The sequence below is a fragment of the Phalacrocorax carbo genome, chromosome 12 (assembly GCF_963921805.1).
Source record: "Phalacrocorax carbo chromosome 12, bPhaCar2.1, whole genome shotgun sequence".
Classification (NCBI taxonomy): domain Eukaryota; kingdom Metazoa; phylum Chordata; class Aves; order Suliformes; family Phalacrocoracidae; genus Phalacrocorax; species Phalacrocorax carbo.
In genome coordinates, this window is record NC_087524.1 from 7,463,859 (window position 1) to 7,491,510 (window position 27,652).

A 27,652-nucleotide genomic window follows, 5' to 3' on the forward strand; every position below is an offset into this window, starting at 1 on the left:
GCACCGGTACAGGCTGGGGGCTGAGCTACTGGAAAGCAGCTCTGTTGAGAAGGACCTGGGAGTGCTGGTGGGCAGCGAGGTGACCCTAAGGCAGCAGTGTGCCCTTGTGGCCAAGAAGGCCAACGGTGACCTGGGGTGCATTAAAAGGAGTGTGGCCAGGAGGCTGAGGGAGGCTATCCTCCCCCTCTACTCTGCCCTGGTGAGACCACATTTGGAGTGCTGTGTCCAGTTTTGGGCCCCCCAGTTTAAGAAGGACAGGGAACTGCTTGAGCAAGTCCAGCGGAGAGCTGCCAAGGTGCTCAGGGGACTGGAGCATCTCCCTTATGAGGAAAGGCTGAGAGACTTGGGTGTGTTCAGCACGGAGAAGACCGAGGGGGGATCTTGTCAATGCTTATAAACGTCTAAAGGGTGGGTGTCAAGAGGATGGGGCCAGACTCTTTTCCATAGTTCCCAATGACAGGACAAGGGGCAACGGGCACAAGCTGGAACACAGAAAGTTCCACCTGAACGTGAAAAAAAAACCCCTTCCCTGTGCGGGTGCCAGAGCAGGGGCACAGGCTGCCCAGAGAGGCTGTGGGGTCCCTTCCATGGAGACATTCACACCCTGCCTGGACGCGTTCCTGTGCCCCCTGCTCTGGGTGTGCCTGCTCCAGCAGGGGGGTTGGATGAGGTGATCTCCAGAGGCCCCTTCCAACCCCCGCCATTCTGTGATTCTGTGTCACCTGCAGAGGCGCTGGGGCTGCGCGCGCCCCGCTGCCCGAGTCACTGAGGGAGATGTTAACCCTCCCGCACACCCTCTCACGCCGTTTGCGCGGACCGGCCGTTGCGCGTTCGAACCGACCAATGGCGACGGAGCGGTGCGGGTTGAGCCCAATAGCGACGCGCGTCCCGGGCGGGGCGGGGCCGAGGAGGGGAGGTGCGGCGGACCAATGGGGAGGCGGAGCGGCAGGTATGAGATGGCGGCGGGAGCGCCGGCGCCCGGCGGGCGGAGCGGCGGCAGGTAGGAGCGGGGCTCGCCGGGGTCCGGTGCGCCCCCCCCCTCATCGGGGACCGCCACTCCCTTCCCGGGGCGCCCGAGCACCCCCACGGCCCCGCGCTGCGGGCGGTGACTCGGTACCGCCCGGCCCGTTGCGGGCGCCCCGCGCCAGCCGCCGGTCGGTGCGCCGCGTTCCCGGCCCGCCCGTTGCGGTGATTCCGCCGCTAGCCGGGCTCTCGCTGTCCCCGCCGCGGCTGGGCACCAGCTCCACCGGCTGGGGGTCCCCTACACTCCCCCGGCGCTCGGTCGTGCCGCCCCCTCGCCCCGCGGGACCGGGGCGGGGGGTGGTGGAGGTGCCACCCTGCGGTCCCCACCACCCGCGTCCCCGCGGGTTCCGCCCGAGCGGCCGGGGAACGCTCCCTGCAGCCTGCCGGTGCTGCATTGCAGGGGCAGCACCGCCCGCTCCTCCTACCGGGGGGGGGAACCCTGCGGTAGCCCGCTCGCCCGGGGCCGGGCACTGCTCCCTGCCCCCGAATTGGCGCAGGTAAGTGCCCACCTTGCCGCCTGCCCCTGCTCCGGCCCGGTGCGGGGCTGCGGGGCCACACCTGGCACGGTTCCCCCGCAGCCGCAGTCAGACTCGGCGCTTGGCAGTTGCAGGGTTTGGTAGGGTGATGGCACTATATAGACTCGCTGTGCATCCAGCCCTTCCTCCCTTGCTTTGTCCGCTCCGCACGCGTTATTCTTGCTTTCTAAATATGCATATGCTCTAAGTGTCACATAATAATCCTTAGCAATTAATCTTTTATATGGATAACCGTTCTGTGACTGCTGCCAATGAAATAGTGGAGGTAGTATAAACACCTCCCCAGAACAGTGTTTTTTGGTTTACTGCTAAAAAACTGTGGTATCTCTTCCTTTTTTCCTTTTTTCTTTTTTCTTTTTTTTCCCCCTCCTTCCCCCAGCATATATGGCTTGGAACTACAAACTGCCGTCCTTTTTGAGTGGTAATTCTTGTGGACTTGCAAAATAAATACAGTTGAGGGCTGCTGCCTTATACCCAGCCTGATTCACAGCGGTGCTGTCCTGTTCTCTGCTGAGCGGAGCCCGTCCTGATGGTGCTGCTGTGCTTGTCTGGGAGAACTGCTGTGGTGCCTGGGTTGGGGCAGAGCCTCGCTCTGGAAGGAGGGATGAAGAGATGATGCTCAGTGTGGCACATCTGAGCAGGGAGTGCCTAAAACGCTGGACCTGGTAGAGGGATGAAAATGCTCTGTGCACCTTATACTTCCAACACTCTTTTAGATAAAACATTTTAAACGTGTCCTGGATCAGTCTAAATGGCTGAATTTATTTGTCGTATGCTGATGGTTGTCCTTAGGATGTAATCCCCCTAGCTTTTAATGCACCCCACTGCTCCCCCCGCAAGTGATTGTGTTAAAGCAGAGCCTCAAGTGTAAGTTTTACTCCAGCACTTCCTGTCACCCACAGGTAGTGCTAGCAAATCGATCTCTTGCTTTGCAGGCCTATCACCACAAAGACCACAAAGCTTGCTTTTTTTTTAAAGTATGCTCCACAACCGTGCTTTTTCCCCTATTCCCGCTCCTCTGGAGAGACGTGCAAGTTTGCTAGTAAAGCTTGCATGCAGCACATGTGGTCTTACAGCATGCTGACTTAAAGATTGGAAATGAAAGCTGGTTGTCTTAACCTCCTTACCAAACGTTACTGAACATGACAAAAGATTATTTGTGTGGGTCTCTCTTCTGTTTGTGGTCTCTCTAACCCTCTGCCTGGCTCTTCATAACTGAGAATGATGATTGCAGTGTGCCTGAGTGCTCAATTTCAAAAGAAACACCTGTCTGTTTAACGAATGCATTTAATGTTCGATTCGAGCAGTCCCTAAATGCTTTGCAGGCATTCAGTGTTCGTGTTGGCCACTTGATATGGCAGGGGTGGAATGAGTGGAAGGGAAAAAGCCATGGGCCTGGAAGGCAGGATGCACTGAAAGAAGGTATAAGGCATCTTGCGAAAATAGCTTGATAGAGAGTCGCTGCACAACTGGATAAGAGCTCATGTTGTAAACAGGCCATGAAAGGAGACACAATTTCTATGTATGTTTTACTGCAAATAGGAAAACATTCACTGTAAACATGAGTTAATGGCAAAAAGTAAAAGTGACTTGCTGAGGGTCATGCAGAAAAAATGGTTGATTTCAGAGTTAAAGCCAAGTCTGAACACATGGCTACTTTTCTCTGAAGATAGCCTAGAGCAGGGAACAACCTTATTCAAACATTCCTTTCTCCACAGCTCTCACTAAAATCTTTGAGACCCAGACTTGCCTTTAACCCCCTACTCAGGCCAAGCCCCATCAGGCACACATCCAGACCCAAACTCAAGGCTGTGTTGCATTTGCAGTATTTTTGTATGCTTGCATGTAACACTCTGTCCTGTTCTCATCTGGGGCCTGGGATGGACTTGGACAACAGGATCCTTGTTCTGCTACGCTTCAGTTTATTGTCTGTTTGCATGAAGGGGGAGCATTGCTTGCCCACAGAGCCCAAAGCAGCATCTGAGTCTCCTTGCCAGCCTAGGCATTGCCTTGTTGCTGTGTGCACATTTATGTGCATATGAAAATGTCACAGGGTGTCGTTAATGCTGCTTTAAAGGTGTCTGGGCACTCATTCAGTCTGAAACTGAAGCACTGAGTGCTGAGTGCTGTGCTGGGAAATCAAATTCCTTGTCCTAAAGGTCAATGGTCTTCAGTGTGTTTAATAAGTGGCATGAACAGATGGGAAGGAGACAGGGCGGCATGGAAATGTTGGCTAATATCTAATGGTTGCACTGAAGTCAAGTTCCTCTAGGAAATGGTGTCCCTCTGTAAGCTGGATTTGGCTCCTGGTCACAGCTGAGGCCCTGTGTTTTCCTCTTGTTTCAGAGTTAGCTCTTTCTGTAGGGTCTCATTTTCACTTGTTGCCTAGCTGGAGGCAAGGAGAGGGAGCTGAGGCCTGTTCTTTAGCTTGTGCTCTGCTGGGTTCAGGCACAGACCTGCTGTGCTGCTTTTGTGCAGAAGTAGCAGGATCTCGCCAAACCTGCGCTGTGATCCTGGGGACGGACACCGGGGTTCCTGTGGTACCAAGTCACAGGGGTCTTGCAGCCAGCTTGGGGAGAAATGGGAGGAACCACGGCCCCATGGTGTGATGAATTTGGACTCCTCTTTGTTTCAGCGCTTCACGGGTCTGGTGTACTCCCGGCCTCTCATCCCGGCAATGCATTACCCTTACCACTGTGTTTGACGAGAGCATTGGGCCCTCTTCTCTGAGGTGCAACAGCCTCACTCCCTGCTCTCGGCCTTTCTCACCTCTGCGCTAGGTAATTGCAATTAAGCTATCTAGAGTTTCCTCAAATTTTTTCAGAAACTGTAGATAGTGGGGAATGTGATAAGCTGCTTAAATAATTGCCTGCCAGCTGGCTTACGAGATCTTTTAATGTGTTTGCTTTGGGCCTATAAAGCTCTAATGTTTTGGCTGGACTCCAAAATATCCTTTCTTCTTGAGTGGTGGTGTAGCAGCTCTGATTTTTCAGAGGCCAGAAGTTCTCGGGGGAGCCACCACTAGTTTCCCCTTTTTGTTTTGCTGGAGTTCAGACTCAATGTTGAAATGTGGCTTTATGGTTTGGGAGTTCCATATGGGTATTCCTACAGCCCTGCCTGCGAGTTGTCCTACGGCAGGAGACGTGTGCTGTGGCTGGCAGTGCCTTGGAGAGCGGGAAGCCGTTTAGGGAACATCCTTCACAGATGAACCCAGACAGACATGACCTGTCAGGTGGGATGGGAAGAGAAACAATTTTTTATCAGTATGGGAGAGTTGTATAAAGTGACAGTATATGTTATTGTCATATGAATTCTGGTATCGGTATACAATATTCCAGTTTTTGACATCCTAGATCGCGCAAATCCCCTTCAAAAGTACTAGGCCCCTATTCCATTCAATTTGGTGAGTTAGTCGGGCTGCTTTGTGCACCTCTGTCTCTCTGGTACTGCATGCTGTGCTACTCTGTGGCTGGCCTAGCCTGTTTATCTGTGTGCCTCAGCAGCCCTGACCAGATGTCACCAGCTTATTTAAATGCTGGCATGCATCCAGGTGTGCCTCATTGCAATTCCAGCTTGTGAGAGTTTACACATCTGGAACGTGGGATGTGGCCTCTGACATACTCGGTGGTATCTGCAGAGGATTGCTGATGAGAAGGGATCTGATGTGCTCTCGCCCTTTGCGCACGCTACCATGATACAAAATACAGATGCAAGCATGCGGCTTGCCCACTGCAGCTCCAGAGCTAAGAAGTGTTGTGGAGTTACAAAAGTGTAAGGAACAAAAACAAGAGCTGTGGCTTCCCGAGTGCCTTTGTTCTCTGTATTTGCTAGCCTATGACTGCAAAATCTCACCCAGCAGCACCATTGGGAGCTGGCTGTCAGTCCTGACCCAGGTCTTGGTATCTCCTTGGCCCAGAAAAAACAACAGCAGTCAAGCGAACCTGTGAGTGCTACAGCACACTATACTCAAATTGCAATGCTTTGTTCAAATGCTGACAGTTGATGGTGGGATGGGATTCCTGAATGTGTTCTGGGCACCAGCTGGTGCTACCAATTTTGGGGGATTATCATCCTGTGGGAGGGCTGGAGGAAAACATCTTTCCTTCCTTGCTAGGTTGCTCCAAGTTCCCAGACTCGTTCCTACCACAGCCTGTTAATTCTGCTGTGCTTTTATTTTTTTGTGATTGCTTGACTTTTCATGTCAGAAGTAAACCTGATTGTTGTGGGGCTCCTCTTCATAGATGTAAATTCTGCTCTGACCTGGACACTGGCTTGGAGCTACCGGACTGAGAAGCATCTACACGGTGTATCTTTGCTAGTCTCTGAACTGCATTTTTCCCTGCCCTGAAGGATGCCTTAGGGCTCTTATCTTTAAGTGTCAGGGTGACAATCAAGTGCATGCAGCAATTTCTGAGTGCTAGAGGCCAAGAAAGTAAAGTTAGGACTGGGCCATGCTTCTTATTGACTTTTAGTACACTCAAAATGGGGCAGTAAAGAAGTTAAAGACATTTTAAAATGAGGAGAGTAAGGGAATGATATTGTTGGCAACTGGGAAGTACCCCCACACACTTTGAGGATGCAGCAGACATGCATGGACTTTGCAGTCTGCCCAGCTAAGGACCAAACAGACAAATGTGAGAAGAAACTTCCTACCTGGGGTATGAATGAAGCTGAAGAGCAGTCAGTTGGTGAGAGTCCATGGACAGATGTTCAGTAAAGAATTTTACATTACACAAAAAGATGTTAGGGCTCATGGAAAGAGGAGGTATCCTTGCAGTTCGTTAGTTTGACTTCTAGTCAAAGGTTGTGGTGGGTAATTCTGCAGTGCATGGCAAGAAAAGGCCCAGAATCCCTGTTGTAGACATGGGACACAGCATTCAGGGCAGATACCACCTGGCCCCACAGTGTACCTCAGATCTGTAGTATGTTATTCACAAAGCAAATGGCTCAAATTAGTAAAATAAAGCAAAAAAGATGCATTGCTTTGTCATGATAACTGTATGACTGGGGCAGGGAAAACCCCATCAATACATTTTTCTATACGGGCTAGCTCCAGGCCCTGGTGACCTTACCTGAGGAAGGCAGCATGCCTGCCCAGCATGTTCTGGGTGGTGGGAAGTGGCTGCAGGGCTTCCTCAGGCTTTGACCCTCCACCCTGCTGCAAGGGTCTGGGTGCAGCCACGCAATGCCCTGGGGTGCTGCCAGGCTCTGGTGGCTCCTGGCCAGGGCTTGGAGCTCAGCTCTTGCCTCCTCAGCCCTGCATCCCAGCTGTCCCTGTCTGATAGCTTTCAAACCAGCTCCTTTGTGCTCAGTCCCATGTTGTCCCTTGTGCAAGAGCTGGATTTCTTCTAAATGTCTGCAGTGTGACCTGATTATTTTTCCTGTCCTTCCTTGCCCTCCTTTTTAATAGCATCTACAGAAAGGCTGGCAGGGTTCAGTTATATCAGTCATACTGACTGATAGCGCTGGCTTTTCTCTTGGGATTCCTCCTCTTTTCTGTCTCTCCAGCATTCATTTCAGATTTCACTATCAGCCCTCTAAAGACCGGGTATTGCCTTTGTTCTGTGTTTGTACAGCATGGAACATAGTGGAGTCCCCAGCTGTGACCGAGGTTCCCAATGCCACAGTGATAAAAGTGAATAGATCAGTAATGAGAAGAGGCAGCTGCTGCCTTCTAAAAAGATTCAGTTTTGGTTCTGGTTTCAGTGAAATCAGGATTGGATCTAAGGCTCCTCTTCTACTGCTGCTTCCAGTAGGGGTTTGTATTAAAATAAAGACACAAACTTTAGACTGCATTGAAAGTCATGAACGTTGGAATGGCATTGCTATTAAATGCTGTTAGATTGTTATTCTGATGTTAAGGCAGATGTATGAGCTTGCAGATCTTTAATGTGAAATTACAAGGCTTCTGGCAGTAGCTGTGTTTCTGCATTTTTTTAAAAGAGCCTTGGTTAGGAAGCTGAGCCATCGCACACCATGGGTTCATCCAGAGCTGTGGTGGTGGTGCTGGGAAGGGGACTTGCTCAGGAGCACCGCAGTGAACATGCGGTTCCTCTCTAAGGCACCTCTTAGTTCTTTTCCTCCTTCTAGCACTAGAAGGCATCTGGATACTCAGTCATGGTGATGGCTGATAGAAGTACTGCTTTGCTGACTTGAAAATAATCCAGTGACTATTAGTAAAGATATCACAAAAGAATTCACTGAGGTCAAACTTGAGAAATCTCATGCTGAAATGCAAATTTCTTGATGTTTCACCTATATCAAGCTGTCTTGCTACTGCACTTTTCTTTGACACTGGTAATATGTTGCATTTTGCATTTCTTCCAAAGAGTACTTCCCCCCCGACCCCTTCCAAACATTTTATCTTCCCAGATAGGTCTGCCTCCAGGTTCACATCACAGATCTGTAGCTGATGTTGCAGAGGTCTGCTTTGCATCCTATGTTGAGACAGAATTTGAATTCTTATAGTGTAGCAGTGACTTGGCTATCCTGTTTACCCATTGTCCAAAAGATGGCCAGGTGTTACGGTTGTCCAGCACAGGCTGCTGTAATATAAAGCACATAATAGCTTTCTTCCCTGGCTCCTTGCTGTTAAAATTGCATATTATTATCTGGTTCCCATAGCCAAAAGCCTGAATCACTGTTAGCTGCTTAAATGTGAAGAAAACAAAGCAAAAATTAAAAAGGCAGTGTTACCTAGTATGGCTTACTTATGTCTAGAGACATTGGTCAAGGATTGGCACCCACTGTGCTCTGCACTGTGTACTCGTCAGAAAAGGATTCTCTCTGCCCCTAAAGACCTTATCAGTATAACTCTAGGCAAAAATTGATGCATGTTTTTCTCAACATTTTTCAGAGCCAAGTCAGTCATTCTATGAAGAGTTACTGTGCGAAATCGGAGTCCTGAATGTGATCTTTGTTATGCTGTCTTATAAGAATGTCAGTCTGAAGTACAGTTCTCAAAGCAGCCTTAACTGTGAAGTCACTTCTAATGTCTCTACAGTCCTTTCCCAATAGACTTCTGTTAAATCTTCTTTTTTTTCAATCTAGGAAATAATTTGTCTTCTAGTCCTTTTGTACTTAAAATGATTCCACATAATTCCACTACAGTTCTTTCATCTCTTTGCAAAATCTGGGATGGCTCCTATCTGGCTCTGGAAATACTGTCTTCAGACATCCTCATTAATTGATTCCTTACTCTGGCACAACATAGAAAACGATGCTACTTCTGTCTCCCTGGGGAAATACGAGCCTGTGTGCATCTGTCCCGTCTCCCTTTGTGCTTAGCCAGGCAAAGAATTGCTCATGTTTTGTGTTCTTTAGCGCTGCCTGCTTATCGCCTTGCTCTCGGTATTTGGTAGTAGCCTGGCTGTTTTTCACAGTCTAAAGATTTTCTTGTTATGAAGGGAGATTTTCTTCTATTATCTGCCTTATTTTCAAAAGCTCTTTAATCCTTTTACTCCTGTATGGTAAGACTCATCTACTGTGGTGTGTCTGAAGTGTTAGCTCTGAAGTGACAACATCCAAAGTGTGTAAAATGGCACCAGGGATGGATTTTGCTCACTGAATTTGGTACATCAGGCTCCTCTGAAATCTGCAGCTTCCAGTTTTTCCACTCTCCCAGCTAGACAAACACAGCTAAAGCCTTGCCCCAGCGGTACCTCTTCCTTCTCTTTCTTGGCTTACTTGTGTTCTCCTTATGCTCTATTTCATGTTGCTTGAACCTATTTCTGCCTTCACATGGATGGAGTTAGAACAACGTAACGTGTAAAAGCTGCTAAAACAGTTAGGTCTCACCTATCTGGATGCAAGCTTTCTGCCACGTGAGCTGATCTGCCTCTTTGCACAGCTCTTGCACCACAGTTTCAATCACCAGGTTTTGCCAGTTAAAGGCTCACTTTTGCCCTAGTTTCCGATGCATTTCCCTGGCCTGGATCTAGTTACCTTAGGGATTAATTGATCCATCATGATTTTGACCTCCTGCACCATCCACTCCCCATGAAATGATGGGGCTGTCATGCCTGAAGCAAGAACGTTGTGTGTGACAGACAGCTTTCTTTGTGACTTGGCTGGGATCACAGGCTTTCCTCCTAAAAGATACTAGAATGGCAAGAACCTCAGCACAATATAAGACCCATTTTTTTAATCTGCTGTCTTAATCACAATCCTATTAGTACAAGGTTTTATTATTCATTGGGATGTGATTTTATTCATGGGATCGGAGAGGGAGCTATTTATTCCTTTATGTTATTGTCTTTTGATGTGTCGTAAAGCAATCTGAAATCACAGCATATAGGAAATATAACTCTGTAATTGCAAGCAAAGAAAAAAAAGGCAATAAACTCCCTGAATACGCGTTTGTCTCCCCGTTGCTGCTGTTATATAAACTGTGAGTGTAGGTAGAGTACATCCATCTTCCTTTTTTAACATGAAAACAGCAGATGGGGCACATGGCTTTTTCTGAAGGTTATAGTGTGTGCAGCAGTGAGGATTGGCAGGGTTATTGTGTGTAAAGCCAGTGGGGGCTTTATCTTTGCTCAGAAATAGGGGTTTGCTTCACATTTCCATTTTGATTAGCAATAATGATACAAAGGCAAATTTTCTGTGCAAGGAAGAGCTGCTAATAAAGTGACCTTTCAAAATTAAGTAGCTCATTGAAGTGCCATATCACAATAAGAGTATACAAGGCTGGTCTCAGCTGCAGCAGGCAAGGAAACTGGACGGGAATCCAGAGAAATGTGGAACGGGAAGCCTGACGTGGATGAACGGCACATGGTGGCACAGTAACAGTAGCAAAGAGCAGTGGCTAGGTGCTTTTTCCAGCTCTGGAGAGGCTGATCTATGTGCTTTGTCTTTGAAAGGATCTAAAAGTGTGATAGGCAGGGGCACACAGCATTTCTAGCAAGGTTTCTGGGCATGGGGTTGTGCAGTTAAGGGGCTCTGTTATTGTCTTGCCAGTGCTGTAACATTGGTTGTGCTTGGATGCTGTTGGGAATGTGTTTGCATGGCTTTACTCATGGTAAACATAGGGTAGATTTGGGGCTATTTTGTGGATTCCTCTTGGATACAGGTGGAGAGCACTTAATACCACGCTGGTCCTAATTCAAAACCCCGGTTTCTATGTAGGAATTATTTGCTGTTAAACTCCAGCTACGCAGCCTTTGGCAAGAGACATGAATCAATTTGTCCAGCTTTTCTTTTCTGTTTTGTCTCTGTGTGAAGGCTGATGCCCAGTGTGTGCCAAGGGGGCCTTTCAGACCCAATAATACGCCCTTGTGTCTCGTAGCATGCATGGAATTTGCATAGGCTGTGCTGGGACAGGCAGGTTTCTTTTGTTGCTGGAAACAAGGAGCAAGTTCTTTTCCCTGTCTCTGCTTCCTAATGCCTCTCCAAAAGCTCTCAGCACTCATGTAAGAAATTTACTTTTTTCTATTTTTGCATTAAATGTTGTTAAACTTTGTGCAACTTGTAACGCTGGCTGTGCGGAGAAGTCGTGTCAGTCAGTTCTAGTTGACAAAATTGTTTAATTTTCTTTCTCTGAATCTAGGTATCTAATTGTCAGATGGAGCAGATAATCTGTGATGCTTGATGTAACTGCTGCAAAGTATTTGCATATCTTCTCTGTGGGGAAACAAAACTGCTAGTGAGTGAATAACAGTGCACGGATCATTGCAGGCAGGGTCACTGGGCCTATACACTTGCTATTAACCCTTCTCAGGATCTGTATTGCCACCAAATGAGTTGTCATGGTTTTCAGGGAAAGGGCTTGCTCCACTCTATGGGCAGAGCTGGCACTTGTTTGTGCATTGTAGCCCTGTGCAATGAAATGTGAATATGATCAGATCCATTGGCAATTGCTTTTTGGCAGCTGATACCGGGTTGTTGCATTTTGGTTTTGATTTATTGCAGATAACAAACTGCTGAAAAACAGACTGGGAGGTAGTCAGAAAAATATGGCCCCCATTTGGAGTCAGCAGTGTGCTTGCTAGGCCACTCTGAGCTATGCAGCTGGGAGCCTTTAAGAGCATTCTAAAATTTTAGATGACCTGGCAGATTGCCTTGCAGTCTGCCTTGCAGACCTTCTTCCTCTCCATCCTCTTGAAGCTCTTGGAGACTGACATCTATGGAGAGCAGTGGCAGGGGGAGAGGATTTTGTATGGATTCTCACAGTGCCAATGTTGCTGAGAGCCTGGTTTCCTCTGACTTCAGCAAGTATTTTCTTATGGAGGTTGAGTCCCAGCTTTTAGTCTATTTTATTGATCATGAATCTTGGAAATCATGCCAAGATGGTCTTTCAGGTCAAAGATGTACAGAAGAAGCTCGGATAACTGTGGGTTCACAGATACTGCATGGAAGCGGGCTGGAGTTCAGGTGACTTGCCAGTATGTGCTCTGATGTCCTCCCCTTTGTTAGCTACTGTCGATTTACATCAGGACAATAAGTTGCTGAGATCTCAGAGCTAGTAGCTGAAGTGTTCTGTTGCTGGAACCAAGGGATGTAAGGTCCAGCGGGTTGTAAACACTTTTGGTGGCAGGCGTGATGAGGAGTGAGCACAGATGCCCAGCGTGGTCTGAACACAGTGACCCTCCTCATCAGAGAGGAGAGGAAGGTCAAGGTGCTCTGGTCTTTGGGAAAGCCTGCTTTGGAGGGAAGCCTTTGGAGGCCTCGGGGGTGATTGGCAGAGCCACACCACACCTAAGGGACTGACATGACCCCTGGTGCACAAACACAGCATTTCTATTACCTGTGCGCTTGGCAGCTGCAGCTGGAAAAAGGTTTTCAGTGGGAGCTCACAGCTGAGGAGGGGTGTTGAAACAGTAGAAAGCAAAGTATTATCTAAGAGCCCAAGAATGGTTAATGGATTGGGGAATGTGACACAGTGAAAGCACACAGTGTGTGTGAGCTGGGTGGGTAGATGGCCTCCACCCAGGGCCCTAGAAGGACCGGCACAACTTGTAGGGCTGGGCCAGCTCTTCATAGCTGAGTATGACATCAGGGTAGTAGCTTGTGATAGGAGAATAAGACACTAATGCTCACATTTAAGTAAAAGAGGGACAGGAGGCAACTCTTGCCTGTGGGCTTGACTTCAGAAGCGTGCAAGTGTTTGAAACAGTGGTGGGAAGATGGTAATAGAAGACCTAGAGGTAGATGGAGATTGGGATAAGCTTTAAGTGTGAGCATTAAGTGTGCTGGTTAACTTGAGATAGCTCTTTAAGTCTTTTATTTTGATTTCAGACATGGTAAATGTAGCTTACTTAACCTCTGGTAGGGCTAAGTGTCTGTTACAGATAGCCCTTAGCAGAGCAGTGTCTCAGATGCATCCCTTTTCCCATGCCACCTGAGAAGCTATGAAATGGAGAAAGTAGGTGTCAGTAGAGAATAGGGAGGTTGGATAAAGGACAGCCTGAAGAAGTGGCAGGAGCTGGATGAGCTGAAAAGATGTTCTAGGAAAAAGGTTACTAGAGGTTCCTCAAGGACTGATCTTACGAGGCTTGTGCTAATACCAATGAGTTCACACTTGCTCCAGACTTGGAGTGCATAGCTGGCAGAGAGCGGTAATCAGAGTTGTCAGCTTGTCACCTTGGGAGCGTTTGACCACATTCCTAACAGAACTGTCGGTCAGTGTTATTGTATGTTTATGATCTTAAAAGTGAAGTCCCAGGGCATGGGAACTATCTATTTGATGATAGAAAGGTAGGGATGATGGAATGGCAATGGGAACTGGTAGTATAAGATGGCCATAAAAAAATTTAGATTGGAATTTAGCCTTTTAGGCCACTGGGAGTGAATTTCTGAGGAGGAAAGGAGACAGAACCAAACTTATTTATGACTGAGGGTAGTAAGCCAATGTAAAATATTGGGTGTCGTATCTGCCTGAGCTAGTAGGATGTGAAAGTTTTGGATGTTGCCATGTGTTGCATGTGCTACCATCACGTTATGGAGTGCTAGTCTTGAGTTGTACAAACAGGCCAGAAATGTGTTTGCTCCAAAGGGAAATGTAACTGCACTGTGCTGAACACTCACCGAAGACAGACACTGCTGATGTAGACTGGTAGCTCCGGTGTCAGCAGATGTCTCCTTCAGGGCAGACCAGCTGGCTGTAAAAACAAAACAAAAAAAAACAAGCAACGAGGAGTTACTGGATATTTTTCTCCTTCCCTTTTTTCCAGTGATGCCATCTGCAATTTTGTCATTTGCAATGACTCCTCCCTCCGCAGCCAGCCGATCATCTTCAATCCTGACTTCTTTGTGGAAAAGCTGCGCCATGAAAAACCAGAGGTGTTCACAGAGCTAGTTGTCAGCAACATTACCAGGCTCATTGACTTGCCCGGGGCAGAGCTGGCCCAGCTAATGGGAGAGGAGGACCCAAAGCTGCCTGGGGCAAACAGCACAGCCTCTGGATTTTTTCGTTCTTTGATGTCTCTGAAGCGCAAGGGTGAGTACGGCATCATGTCTGGTGCCCACCTTTAGGGTGATGCTGACTGTCAACTGTTACACACAGCTTATAAAACTTTCAGTGTAGGCCTGTTGTTTTGAGCTTGTGTTGAATGCTTAATACTGTAGGTTTGTAATCTCTGGGGATGTCAGCTCTGGAAAGGAGCAAAAGAGAGGCCAGGAGGTTCATCCAGAAAACGCCTTGCCACTAGATTACCCTTCTTCTGGGGGTTATTGCTGTGGGTTTTTATGTCAGGTTGGCCTTGGTGGGTCTGTGCAGCACAAGCCACAGAGGTATAGCTTTAGTCCCTGAGTGTTTGTGGTCTTGCTCTGTGGATAGCACTGAGCTGGAGGGGGGTGCCTGAACAAGCTGCAGGTTCTTCTGGTTCACACCACGGTGTCTGTCTCTGCTTGTTTGTGTCCACGGTAGTCCATGCTCTGTTTTCCTTAGCTCATTAGCTTTCCTTATAAGTGATGGAATATCAGTAAAGGCTGAGAGCATCAGGTTCCATAAAGAACAATAATGCCCAGGTTTTTCAGGCCACTGAGTGAAGTCAGTGCCCACTGTCTCTTACAGTAGCTGTCCTAGCTCTCTGGAAGGTTTTGTCTGTGCAGCTCAGAAATCTGTAAGCATCTCCCATCCAAATGCCAGTGCCACTCTGATCCACATCCCAATCCAGTGAGTCAGTGGCAAAGCTCTGCAGACTGGCTTGGCTCAATCCCAGATTCAACCCCGGGAGGGGACGTACTTCTCTTTTGGAGACAACCATTCAGCTGGAGTTTTCTTCTGGTAAACTGACAAGTCTTTTCTTTGAAGTTCAGCTGTCTTGGTTATGAAACATTAGCCCCAGGTCCTTTCTCAGAAGTCTGAGATTTGCTTTTGAGCACAGTTGTGTTCAGATCCCCTCCTCCTCGCTGGCTGGCATTTACCACTTTGTTTTGTCAGAACTAAAAGGGTATTCTAGGTGTGCGTATGTGTGTGCCTTCTCCCACCCTGCCCACGTTCAGGGGGAGCCTGGTTCTCCTGGTAAGTTCAGTTAAACCTTCTACTCCCCTAGACAGAAACTGCCTCCATCTGGGCACCTCCGACATCCCTCAACTGCTCTAGCTTCCTAGTTAGACTGGCTGTCTGCTGGCAGAGAAGCTGTGGGTTGCTGCCTTCAGGTGTTGGCAGCCTGAGGTTGAACAATTCTAATTAATCTTCCCCTTCCTTTGTGCAACTCTGCTATTCTACCTCTGAGAAGGGAGCTATTGCTATGTCCGAGTTTGGATTCCACCCCCCCTTCATCCTTTATATAGTTTCTCCAAGTGTTTTTGATTCTACCAAACCTATTGCTCCATTGTGTTTCACAAGGACAAGCTCTGCCGCCCCATTGCTCAGGCTGAGTTTTCTGGTGCTGGCTTCAGCCCTCCACTCCTGACTCACGCAGTGGGAACCCTGCTAGATACACTCACTCTGGGCTGGACGGCACTGCAGGGGAGAATCAAGTACTGCAGATCAAGTCCTTTAGCATCCTTGGGTGAGAATTTTTCAATGCTGCCATGACTTACCTTGCTGCTCCATAATAACAGGTCTTCACACTGCCCCCAAACTGCAGTTAGACTGTGCCCATACCTGTTATTGCTCCTGCCTCTGTTCCAGGAGAGTAGCAGCACACCTTAAATTCAGACACTTGCCACCTGACAAACAGAAGCGAGTGAGTAACCAAGTTGAAAGTGTTTTCTTAGCGTGTATGGAAACTTCTCTCTTCTTGTCAAAACCTTCTAGCAGGGGCTGTGAGCCTTCTCTAGCTAATTTTTTAAAATTATCTGTACTGTGCTGGAACACTGCTTTTGTCAGACCTGACATCTCCTGCTAGCTCTCTTCCCCAAGAGCTCCGCCTTCCCCCATTCAGACGTCTCCTGGCCATGTGTCTCACGACAGCTACAGCTAGCAGATGTTTCCAAGTCTGCTGGCTGCACTCCCAGGCTGCAATGGCAGTGTCTCCCTGCATTGACAGGCACTGTCTGTGAACTACTTGGCCAAACTCTGAGGAAAAAGTAGTTTGTGCCTACAGAGAAAATCCGTTTCATGTCCTATGTGTTTCATCTTGGAGCCATCATTTGTTTTTCTTCATGTTATAGACCAGCTAGAACAAACAGGTTTTATTTCTTCAAAGCCAGAGGCCAAGGACCATAGCGCTCAGAGCTGATCAAACTGTAAATACTTGCAACTCCTTTGAGCATTAGGAGACTCAATCTCATGCTGCTTCTTGGTTTCAGAAGCAATCTTACAATAACATCTAAGCCTTCATAACTCAGGATCTGTTCTCCAGACACTTCTTTCAAGTTTCTTTGAGAATCAAATTCTCATTCAGATATCAAGTTCTGACCTCAAAAGCAAATAGAATTTGTCAGGCCCTGCATGTCTCAAGAAAATGTATTTTCCTTTTCCCTTCCTGGCCACCATTGATTCTATCTGTTGAATATCTAAAGTTTAATTTTCTCCAAGGACAAGAATCTTTTGCCAACTGTTCTCTCTTTACACTCAAGCCTTTCAGATCTTCCATGTAGATCAAGAGGTCACATTGCCCTCCTTCCTCCCACAAGACTGAAGCATGCGCTTTATCAGAGGGAGGTCAGAAAGTTCTTGATTTAACGGGAGGCTGGAGTTCCTGGTGGCTTACCATGTATTTCAGAAGTCCTGGAAGAAAGTGGAACATTCTTTAGGAGGAATAAATTTAGTTGTACAGAAGGCTGCTAGTGAAGTGCACAGGGTTAACTAGGTCTTTCCCACATGCTGTGAGGATCAATACCACAGAACAGTAAGATCTGTAGTCCAACAGACCAAAAACTAGTAAATACAGAATGTGCTATGAGGGGGGAAGAAAAAAGCAAGAGCAGGCTGTGGGTGAGAACTTTTATCAGACCAGCCAATGCACTGCTTGGATTGCTGGGCTATCAGCTGTAACAATAAGGAGGGAAATCTTCAGCCACAGAAAGCTGGGGTGCATGTGACCAGCTTGCCCTCAAAGTGGCCCATGCTACTGGCAGTCTGGTCATGCAGGAGGGAGGAATAGTCTTCTCTTAAACCTGTTGGCTCTTTGAAGCCTAAGAGCAAGGGCAGGACAAACCAGCTCTGTACCTGGTTCCAGTTCTCAGTCCCAGTCAGCAAGTTGCAGCATGGTCTATCCAGCATCTTGTCTCTAGCTGCAGTCAAAACCTACACGCATCTGAGGGAAGAAGTGGTGCTCAGGGTGCTGGTTGCTGCCAGTGAAGCCCCTTGGAAGTTGCCTCAGCTTTCTGAGGGACAGAGTTTGGCTCTGTGTAGCTGATGGAAAAAGCCACTCGCCAGCAAGACTCCTGTCCTGCTGGATAAACATTCTTTCTACCTGGGAAGTCCCTCTTTAGACAAGAATAGTTTTCAGCATTTGTTCAACAAGTGTCTTTCAGCTAAATAAGCCTTTCATCTAATGTGTCCTTCCATGCGAGGATCTCCTTCCTTTCAGCTCAGGTACTTGTGTTGAATTGAGTTCTGGAGCTGGCAGCTCATGCCTGATCTGTAACAGCCCTGTGAGATGAAAGCAAACTCCAGGAGTGAGAGGAGCTGTCACTGCTCCGTATGGAGAAAGCGCCGGCTCATTGCTTCACTACTTTTATTTTTTTCTAGCTCTTCCTTGTTCAGCTTTCTGATACTTCATACATTACTGTACTCAGGCCAAGGCAGCTGACATGGAAGAGAGATTCACTGGAATTAGGGAATTCCAGGGATTACCCATCACTGAAAAGGAGGCCAGCGCGAGCCAGTTGGATCATGTATGCTCTCCCCGTTCGTGCTTGTTTCCCTCTCCCATAGCATCACAGCTACACCTATTATTTCTGCTCCTCTCCATGTCAAACCACAGTGAGGATTAATCTGGATGTTCCTTATCAGGTGTGGGGTGTGCCAATGTAACAGGCATCTGGGCAGTCTAGGCTGTCACATCTGCCCTTCTCACTTTGCTGTTTCCATAAGGTCCAGGCTTGCAAATGATATGCCCTTTAAAACTGAAGCATCTGTTCTGATGTTGTCTTTTCAGGAGCTAGAGTGTTTGCTTTAGCTGGTAAAAACTGTAATTTAGCTGAGGTAAGAAGCAGGATGATGAAGCCCTTGTAAGTACAGAATTGTGAGATGAAGTGATTTATTTGGGAGTGCTTGTGAGATCTCATGTCTGTGGGGGTCCTTGTGACCTTCACCCTTAGCGTTTTGGGGCAGTGGCCTTTGCATGCTGACATCCTGTTCTTTGGGGACCACTAATCTCTGTGGCTGTTGGGGTCTGAGCTGCTTAAACATGTTATCTTCTGTTTTGCAGAGAAAGGGGTGGTGTTTGGCTCACCGCTGACAGAAGAAGGCATTGCACAGGTCTCCCAGCTAATCGAGTATCTGCACAAAAGTAAGTGACTCTGTCTTGCTGTCTTCCTATCCCACAGGGTATCTGTCTGGCCCACCTCAGGTCTCTGGTGCAGACAGCGTGAAAAGCCCTGAGCTTTCCAGCAGCAGGAGTTTGGGGCTGGACTAAGCAACTGTTCCTCAGAACTGCCTAGCAGATGTTAATCTCTTTCCTTCTCTGCATGGACTTTTTCTGCTGATGTGAGCCAGCTTGAAGTCATGTCTCTGAGTGCAGCTCACTGAGGTGTCAAGCTCTGGAAATGAGAGGGAATTGCTTTAGTAAGAAGATGGGAATTGTCCTCTGATTAATCAGTGGCCTTTTTTCTCCCCTCTGCCGAGCAGATCTAAGAGCAGAAGGCTTGTTTCGGGTGCCAGGTAACAGCATCAGGCAACAGATCCTAAAGGATGCTCTGAACAGTGGTACAGATATTGACCTGGACTCTGGGGAGTTTCATTCCAATGATGTGGCCACCCTGCTTAAGATGTTCTTGGGCGAATTACCAGAGCCGCTGCTGACACACAAGCACTTCCATGCCCACCTCAAAATTGCAGGTGAGTGAGCAACAAGACGCAGTGATGAGTGGAGGGAATGGACCCAGCCTCCTAGAAAGCTGGTAATGCTACAGAGCTGCACACTAGGCTGCAGAAGTGTAATCCTTAATGGCAGGGTAAGAAGGAATCTTCCTGCTATCTCAGCCTAGTTGTGGAAAGACTGGACCCAAAAATCCTAAGGAATCAGACCAAGTCTGTCTAGCCCAGTCTTGTCTCCAGCAATAAGCAGACACCTGCAGGAGTAGAGTCCACATTGGTAACCTGGGTCTCCATCTGTTTTAAGTCTGGGGGTCTCCTGAGCAAGGTGGTTTCTATGTGCTTAATAACTGTTATTCATGTGAACATTGTCCATCTTGCCTTCAACCTATCACAACTCTTAGCAACTGTGTTGTCCTGTGGGAGGAGTATCACATCAGATTAATGCATCAGGTGGGGAGCTTGGGAGCTGGTGGGAGAGAGGTGGAGGGCCAAGAACTATGCTGGAGTTTGAAGGAGATCTGCATGTGAAGAGGGAAGGGTAACCAGGTGCAATGGGCCTGCTGTTAGGGAAGGTAATGTATGTCCTCATGTTCTGTCTTGTGATTTGGCAGACTTGATGCTGTTTGATGAGAAGGGGAATAAGACCAGCACTCCAGACAAAGAACGCCAAATTGAAGCCCTCCAGCTGCTGTTTTTGATCCTTCCCGCACCCAACCGCAGTCTGCTCAAACTGCTGCTGGACTTGCTCTACCAGACCGCCAAGAAGCAGGACAAGAACAAGATGTCTGCCCACAATCTTGCCCTCATGTTTGCACCCCACATCCTATGGCCCAGAAATGTAAGCCATGCCTCAGTATCTGCGGGTGGGATATTGCAAGGTAGAAAGCAGAGGCTTGGCAGACTTACAGGGGAAATACTGGTACAGTAATGTGAGGGTTAGAGTCTGGAGCTTCATGGCAGGACTCAGTCCTAGTGTTCAGTTCAGACCTGCCATAGGTCTAACTTGCAACTGGTGATTCATCTTTTTCAGTAAAATTGAAAGCACAGCACAGTCCTGGTTCTTTTAAGAATGACAGCCCCAGACAAATCTTGCAGATCTCTCTGTGCTGCTGGTGAACTGCCCCAGAGTTGCCTAGTTCTCCTCCTCTCAGAGCAGCTTTGGCTCCATGAGCTCTGCTTGTTGGTGTGCTGTGATCCCTGCCTGCCTCAGAGCAGGTCTCCTGCTGAGGCACTGTGTGTGTCTAAGTCCCAGAGACAGCAAGGGCAGCAGAGACCCTGCTTCCTCCCCTTCTAACTGCTGCGCCTTTGGCGGTGTCTCCTTGCCAGGTGACAGCAAATGACCTTCAGGAGAATATCACGAAGCTAAACAATGGAGTGACCTTCATGATCAAACACTCTCAGAAACTTTTCAAGGTAAGCATGCTTTGGGGTCTTGCTCTTTCTGGCCCTTCAGCAGGAGACTGAATGCCCCTTGTGCAGACAGATCCCAGGTGTCAACTGTATATTCTGGGTGTTCTTTCCTGCAGTAGGAAAAGGAGGAGTTCTACAAGAAACGGTTCCTTTAGTGACTAGAGAGGAGGTCTTTGCTGGGCAGGCAGCCCGGGAGGAGGAGAACAGCCCCGGAGGTGGCTTTGCCTGGGCAGGTCAGAAGCACGGTGCAGTGTAACACCACCCTCTGCTGGACACCCAGCACCCGCTGCCCGGCTGGGAAACCCGGTTCTCGGGGACAGGTAGCAACCCGGCACCCCTGGGGTTCTGGCAGGATAAGGAAACTGAAGGGGCTTGTCCTGGATGAGTGCTGCCATGAGCTGAATCCCTAATGCAGCAGGCCATTTTGTTGTGAACTTCTCTGCAAGTGGTAGTCAACCCACTGCTGTTGCAAGCACAGCCTGCAGTCTTGGGCCTCTGTCTAGCTCAGAGCAGAGTGCTGTCAGGAGTGTGGGGCGGTCAGCAGGTTCCCCCAAGGAAGTGTTTCTGCAACAGGCAGTCTCTTGACTTCTCAAGACCTTCCTCTTCACTCTAGGTGTCTGTACTTTTTGCAAAGAGTCCTCCCATAGAAAGTTGCGCTCTGCCCTCTTCGTCAGGCCCCCGTTTGGCCAGCTCAGAGCTGGGAGAATTTCTTGGAAAAATCTTCTGTGGAACCCTGCTCTTACTGTGTTCCACTTGTGCTGGTTGCCTGCATCAAAGGGAAACTGTGAACAGGGACTGCACTGGGGACGTGATGTCCCATTGCTTTGTCTGCCCTAAACAGATGAGTCTTGATGGAAGTGGCTGTGTGGTATGGTTAAAGAATAGCTCTTGCTGGAGCCACTCTGGCTCCAGGGCCAAACGCACTAAACATACGTTTAGCCTTTTCTCTGCTCATCGTTACAGGCCCCAGCATACATCCGGGAGTGTGCCAGGCTGCACTATCTGGGATCCAGAGCCCACACATCAAAGGTAAGGCCAGCAAATGCAGCACCTGCCCTCCATGAAAAGGCAGAGACTGTGATACTATGAAGGGATCCTTGTGAGTGAAAGAAGCCAAAAACAAACCAAGTCATGAAAGAGGATCTGTTAGAGAGCAGGAGTGATGGAACCATATGGTGTGGTAGTGTAGGCAGCTGCATTAGGGAAATTGGGCAGAGTTGAAGCATCTGTTAATCAAGTACAGGGAAATCTACCAGCCCCTGTTTAGCAGCAAACCTGCTTCCTGTGCCCAGTACCTGATCCTTCCTGGGGTTGTGCCTTCCAGACAGAGATATGTGCCTGGTGCTGTGGCCAGGCTGCTTGGAAGAGGGCTGGGATAAAGGCTACTTGCTGCCACTGGGACAAGATTTGTCTGTGTCTTGCCAGCAGATGCTTCCCTGCCTCATATAGCTGCAGAAGAGGGAAGATGCGTTGCAAGGAGCTGCACTGACCCTTCTCAAGCCTGGAAGGGCTTCTGCATCTGGTATCCAGGAGGGGAGGGAAGAAGCAATGGGGTCACCTTTGTATTGCTGTCACCTCTTCCTGGCACAGGGCCTTGCTGGTGCAGTGCTGCTGCAGAAGGGTAGGGAAAACACAGCCGTGTGCACTCACTGGAGTTGAGGCAGCTCACAAGACACTTCCCAGCCTGGCTCAGATGGGTGGCTCATTTGGATTAAAGCATGGCAAGCAACTGCTGTCTCCACTTTCACAGGACGACCTGGATTTGCTGACGTCTCCTGGCTCCAAGGAGCTGCAGCCCCTCAAGTCTCAGAAGCGAAGCAGGCTGGACACTTGCCATCAGGAGGAGACCCAGCAGCGCACAGAGGAGGCACTGAAGGAGCTCTTCCGCCACGTCCACAATATGCCTGACTCTGCAAAGAAGAAGAAGCTTATCCGGCAGGTAGTGTGGGGAGGAAAGATGTCTTTGGGGAGTGTGTTTGTCGGCACAATCCTGGGCATGGGTCTAAAGGCAGGGCCTTCTTGAGAGCTGCTCCTAATCCTGGGGAGAGTGGGCTCTGGGCTGTGTGAAGGGGCAGAGCTGTAAGAAGGCAGGGGAGGAGGCTGCATAGCTTGGATGTGGCTGACCATGGAGCTTGCTGGACCAAGCTGTGCTTTGAGCTCTCTCTTTTCCAAGCCAGGGACTGGCAGGCCAGCAGTTCCCCAGTCCTGATCATGGCCTTGTGGAGCTTCCTCCCTCAGAAAGGGAAGTCTTGTCCCCTCTTGCCTTGAGGGAGTGGACTAACTCGTCTCCTCGTGGTCCCGTGAGCATTCCCAGATAACCTGCTGCTCCAGAGAGACTGGTTAATATGGTCAGCACCAGTTCTAGCTGCCAGCCTCCAGATGCTGCCCAACACTGTTTCTGCTCCAACAGCTGCTGTTTTGGCTAATCTGGTAGGCAGCACAAAGCAGCCTCACACCCAAGCTCCCTGTAATCCTGGGTGGGAGATGTGGCCTTCCCCTGCTTTCTTCTCCCTGCAGCTCTGAGCTGCTCCTCCATTTCGGGGTGCGGAAGAGACAAACTGAATTTAGGCACAGGGCAGTAGGTAGAGCAGCACAAAGCAGCAAGGGGCTGGTGTAACTGTAACTGTGCTAACATACTGCCCTCATATTTCCTCCTAGTTTAATAAGCATCCTACAGCTCTCACTCCTGGCTCTGTACCCACATCCCCAGCACCACGACGCACCCGCTCGCGCTCCTTCAGCGGCCTCATCAAGGTAAAGGCAGCCTCTGACCCATGCTCTCTGCTGTGTGTTTCTGATGTTGCTCTCTGCTTCTGCCTTGCCCTGGCTTGAATGAGGCCCTCAAAGGGTAGGGACTGTTCAAAATATTGGCTGCCAAAGAACACAGGTCCACTGGGGACAGAAAAGGCAGCACAGTGACAATAAGCCTTATTGTTATAAAGTGTAATTATCTATGAAACGAATGGCTGTAGGATCTATGAATCTTTCTGAAGGATCAATTGCTTCCCAAGATGAGACAAGGACTGACAGGGTCGCGTAGTCTAGCCTGTTAACACAGGTGTTAGCACACTGTAGGCTGCCAGGCTGCCCCATAGCACCATGTACCTGCTTCTGACAGGCTGGGCCCCTGGCCAGGCCTCAGGTCAGCTCCCAAACCCTTTACGATCAGGCAGGCTCAGCCTAGTGGCATGATATTTCAGGTGGTTCTGCTTTGCAATCTTTGTCCCAGCTTGGCTTCCTTTTTTCTTTCCCAGCATCCAACTGCTTACCAGCAATGCATCCTGCTCCTTCCCTTTCTTTTTCACTTTGCACTCTAAGCACTAGCCAACAGCCCTCTCTTCTTATGGCAGCGGAAAGTTTTGGGAACCCCGGTTATCCTGGAGAGGAAGAGCAGGGATGCCACACCAGAGCCCGAGCGAGTCAGCAAAGAGAATGTCCACCTGGTAAGGGCTGCTCCCAGCACTGCTGAAGCTGCTGGCGGGGGAGTTTGAGTGCAACTTGGGCACTTGTTTCAGCAATACGAGGGGAGGAGGTGCTGCTTGCTGTTCTCTGCCCAAGAGGAGGTTTCCAAGTTTCTTCTTTATGATCAAATAAGATCTTGAAGCTGCTGTGATGAGAGCAGATGGCAAGGGCAGCATTGGGACAGGGGTGGCAGCACTGGGCCTCCACTCCAGTCTTGTCCCTCTGGCTGTGGTCCTGCCCTGGGGCATTTGTTTCTGCTCCCTTACCTCTCTCCCATCCTCCTCCACAAGTTGTACAGAGCCTGCTACCTGTGGATAGCAGGGCTGTCCCATGGCCCAGACAAACCAGGAGAGGATTTGGGTGATAGCTGCTCTCTGGTGGTACAGGCTGCTCCCAGGGAAGACTGTGGATGCCACTTCATTCTCCTGCTCTCTAGTCCAATTCCCCTCTCTTGTCCAGTTACAGAAATGTGGATCTCCAGCTCACATGTCCCAAGCAAAGCTGAAATCTTTGGAGGGCCGGAAAGAGGTGAGACACAGAGATGCCCGTTCTCCTTCCTGTGGGGAGCCTGGCCTGCTGGGCTCTGACACCTGCAGAGGTGAGAGCATGCACACAAGGCTCTGACAGCTGCTGTCCCTGGCTTGTAGCAATCTGCAGGCACTGGGCATGCTGGAAGCTGGGCCTTGAAGGGTTTCACCCAAGTGGGTGTGTACAGCCCTTCTACCTGTGAGCTGGCAGGCTGGCTGTCACAGGAGGCAGAGGGGAGCTGGCACCACAGGGTAGTGCTAACAGGCTGTCAGGGTGGTGGTGGGACAAGAGGTTGGTGCAGTCCAAGGCCGACTGCTGTGTTTGTCCCCCTTGGCTCTCTGCCTCTTGTCTACTACTTTGGTAAAAGGTGTGGGAGGCAGACTCCAGGGGGCAGCCCTTGTAGTGGGAGGACAGTATGTCAACATTTTTGTGCTTGGCATTCTGTGTCTCAGGTATTCAGTTGCTCTAATTCTCTGCTCCAGGAATCCTGTAGACGCATGCGAGCCCACCTGCTTTCCAAGGATTCGTCATCCCTCTGAATCGCCTCGCACCAACGCATGGGTGGGGAATGCCCAGCCTCACAAGCTGTGAATAATGCGCTGCACTGAGAGGGGAATGCTACAGGCTCATGGCAACCCTCAGCAACATAGCAGTGCACTTGAAACTGGACCTTTGCAAAGACTGCAGGGACTTGTTTCTTTCTGTATATAAATTATATTTCGTTCTACTTTGGGGCAAACCACTATCTAACCAAAATCTGTGCAGCATGTCTGACCTGCTGGCTCTGGGAAGAGCTGGAGTGCTTGCTTTCAAGGAGAGTCCTATGCGTTACAGGGCCCTGCGTGCACTCCCAGCTTTCTCTGCAATGTTGCTAGGCTGTATTTTGCTTTTCTGAGTTTTTAACACAGTGGCTTGTTTTTGCTCCCTCCCCTCTGTTAGCAGTGAGAACAATGGACTCCAACCTTCATGCATGTCCTTTCAGCTAGCTTTATCTCCAGGCCTCCTCTGGAGCCATGCCCTCCTCTGCTTCCTCTGGGCTCCTTTTTCCCCTCCTGTCCCTGAAGGGCTGGAGTGAACAAACGGTACAGAGCACAGGACAGGCCTGGGAGAAGAGGAGAGGCTCTGGGTGCCATCACTTCAAGTGGGGCCAGGGGAAAGCAGCTTCCCCAGTAAACTCATCCCTCTGTTTCAGCTTGAGCTGGAGGCATCCCTTGCTCACTGCCTTCATGCTTCTGTGGCACAGCTCTGCCTGGTGAGCAAGGAGTGTCTCTGCTCTGTATTCCCCCACGGAGGCTAAGCTGAGCAGGGCAGGAGGCTGGCAAAAGCTGTCTGGGGCAGGACAGCCCAGTCTTTGGAAGCTGGGGTGTCTGGGGCAGGCAGAGCCTGGCATCTGTGGGCGCAGCATAGGAACAGCAGCGTGAGAGGTGAGGGAGGGCTCTGGCCACTTGTGATTTGCTGCAAATGGTGCCAAAGGCTTTAGCTCAAGATATCTGGATGGCTGATCAGGCAACTAGCTGATTAGTCATTAAACGGGGGGAAAGGGCTGGAGCTGGGTTCAGCTCTTTGGCCTAAGCTGCAGAAATGAGATGAAACCATCTAGATACGGGATAAACCCCCATCACATCTGGCCAGTGTCAGCTGCTGCGTTAAGCTAAAGTGCTCCACTAAGGCAATCTTGCCAACTACCTGTCTGCAAGTGCTCTGGGGTAGGAAACAGGGTCATTACTGTGAAATAAAGATTTAATCAGCTGGGGAACCATTTAAACTCTTCTCAGCCCTTCTTGGTGAAGCAAATAATCTCTGGAATCCAATTATAATTGTCTTCTAATCTTTAAGAACCAGCAGCTGGCAGGAGCTATAGCTCTGTCCTTGACAGCTTTCTGAGACAACTTGTGGCAGGAGGTGTGAATATCGGGATGTGAGCAGGGAGTTCAGTCTGACTGGCTAGAGCTGTCAAAACAGGGCATCGGAGCCCTGTGCAGCTTAGCTGGAATTTGTCAGGGCTTTTTTACTGTGGGTTGGGTTTGTGCCTGATGCTGTTCTATCTAAAGGGATGTTTCTGGTACTTTATCAGGGGTGCCTGTCCCCACTCTGACCCCAAATTGGAGGGGCTGCCTTGAAAATGTTGAGGGTAGTTGAACTGTAGGTGTGAGTTGGGGGTTGCTGGTGTTAGGAGCCTCTGTCGCAGCCAAGAGCGAGCTCTGGTTCTTCAGGGACTGGGCAGGCGAGGATGCTGTTAGGAAGAGCAGAGGCTGTTTGCTGTAGTAGTAGTATGTGCTTTTTGGATGTGTCTATAATCATTCCCTCCAGAGGCTGAAGCTGTCTGTGTGCCCTTCTCCAAAGGGCACGGCATATTTTGCTGATTGCACTTCTACCCTGCCCCTGCAGTCTGCTGTTAGTGGAGACCTGGGGGTCTCAGCTTTGCCTCTGAACAGAGATGGGGCAGAGCCGAAGATCAAGCAGCAGCACACAGAGCTGGGTCTGGTCCTGCTACCTCTGCTCTTACTTGCATCAGGGCGATTGCTGGGTGAAGTGTTTGTCCGTCCTATCCCTCCTCTCCCCATTGCCCATAGCTTACCCGGGCATACATTTCTGTACGTGCGTCTGCTTGGCAAGGCAATCTTCTTCCCAAGGCTAAATACACTGCTCCTGAACATATGAGAGGAATATAACTCTTCTTTCCCCTGTCCCCCCTTACTGATGGCTCTAGCTCAGTGACTCTGGCTTCTGGCACAGCTGAGACTTGCTTAGCTCTAAGGAAAAATATCTATGGGGTATCAGCCTGGCATTCTGCATGCCTCAGATTTCTTCCCTACCAAAGGGGCAGATGCAGTCTCCAGACAGGGCAGTCTCAGGAGGGGTTGGGTGCCCTGGACTTTTAGCCCTTTGTGCTGTCCTCCCAGTGCCGAGGATGGTGGCGGCTAATGGATTTGGCATCTAGGACACTTGGCTGTTGCAGTCCCAATGTGTTCACACTGTCTCACAGGCACAGGGGAATTTTAGTCATGCTTGAATGTGTCTCATTTTTCTGCCCTGTGCAATGACTCACAAGGATACTTCCTCACAGAGCAGCCACTAACTGTTCCCAGAGTCTGTCATTTCCAAAGTATTTTTAATCTTCGTCCTTATTTATATATGCTATGTATGTACTGTTTCAGACTGTTGCCTTTCTGTGTGTTCATGTGAAAACCCCATATTAAATGCTTTTATTTTTAGTGGTTTTGCTCAGTGGCTTAAGCAGTTTCATTTGGACAGTGAGAACTTGGTGTGCATCCACCTTCAAAAGGAAGGAAAAGTCTTCTCAGAACCCCAGAGCTCC

The 27,652-nt window shown here is 49.2% G+C and overlaps 1 protein-coding gene across 3 annotated transcripts; it reads left to right on the forward strand.

The window, feature by feature from the left end:
* Positions 1-914: 914 nt before the first annotated feature.
* ARHGAP19 (Rho GTPase activating protein 19) lies at positions 915-27,548 on the forward strand. 3 transcript variants are annotated; one of them, XM_064463969.1, is made up of 12 exons: positions 915-949; positions 13,730-13,995; positions 18,326-18,406; positions 18,745-18,954; positions 19,545-19,771; positions 20,260-20,346; positions 21,307-21,372; positions 22,094-22,282; positions 23,002-23,097; positions 23,694-23,786; positions 24,265-24,403; positions 24,816-27,548. In XM_064463969.1, the coding sequence occupies exons 1-12, from the start codon at positions 930-932 to the stop codon at positions 24,824-24,826; spliced, it is 1,485 nt and encodes a 494-aa protein (XP_064320039.1). In that variant the 5' UTR covers positions 915-929; the 3' UTR covers positions 24,827-27,548. The 3 variants fall into 3 exon arrangements, with proteins under 3 accessions (XP_064320039.1, XP_064320036.1, XP_064320038.1); XM_064463966.1 differs by having other exon boundaries at positions 926-1,000; XM_064463968.1 differs by having other exon boundaries at positions 926-1,000; positions 24,265-24,333.
* Positions 27,549-27,652: the final 104 nt, after the last annotated feature.

Bases quoted from the DNA above. Each gene is read 5' to 3' on its own strand.
- ARHGAP19 (XM_064463966.1), top strand. From the start codon at position 930: ATGGGGAGGCGGAGCGGCAGGTATGAGATGGCGGCGGGAGCGCCGGCG. The intron at 1,001-13,729 runs GTAGGAGCGGGG...CCTTTTTTCCAG, and splicing joins GGCGGGCGGAGCGGCGGCAG to TGATGCCATCTGCAATTTTG. The intron at 18,407-18,744 runs GTAAGTGACTCT...TCTGCCGAGCAG, and splicing joins AATCGAGTATCTGCACAAAA to ATCTAAGAGCAGAAGGCTTG.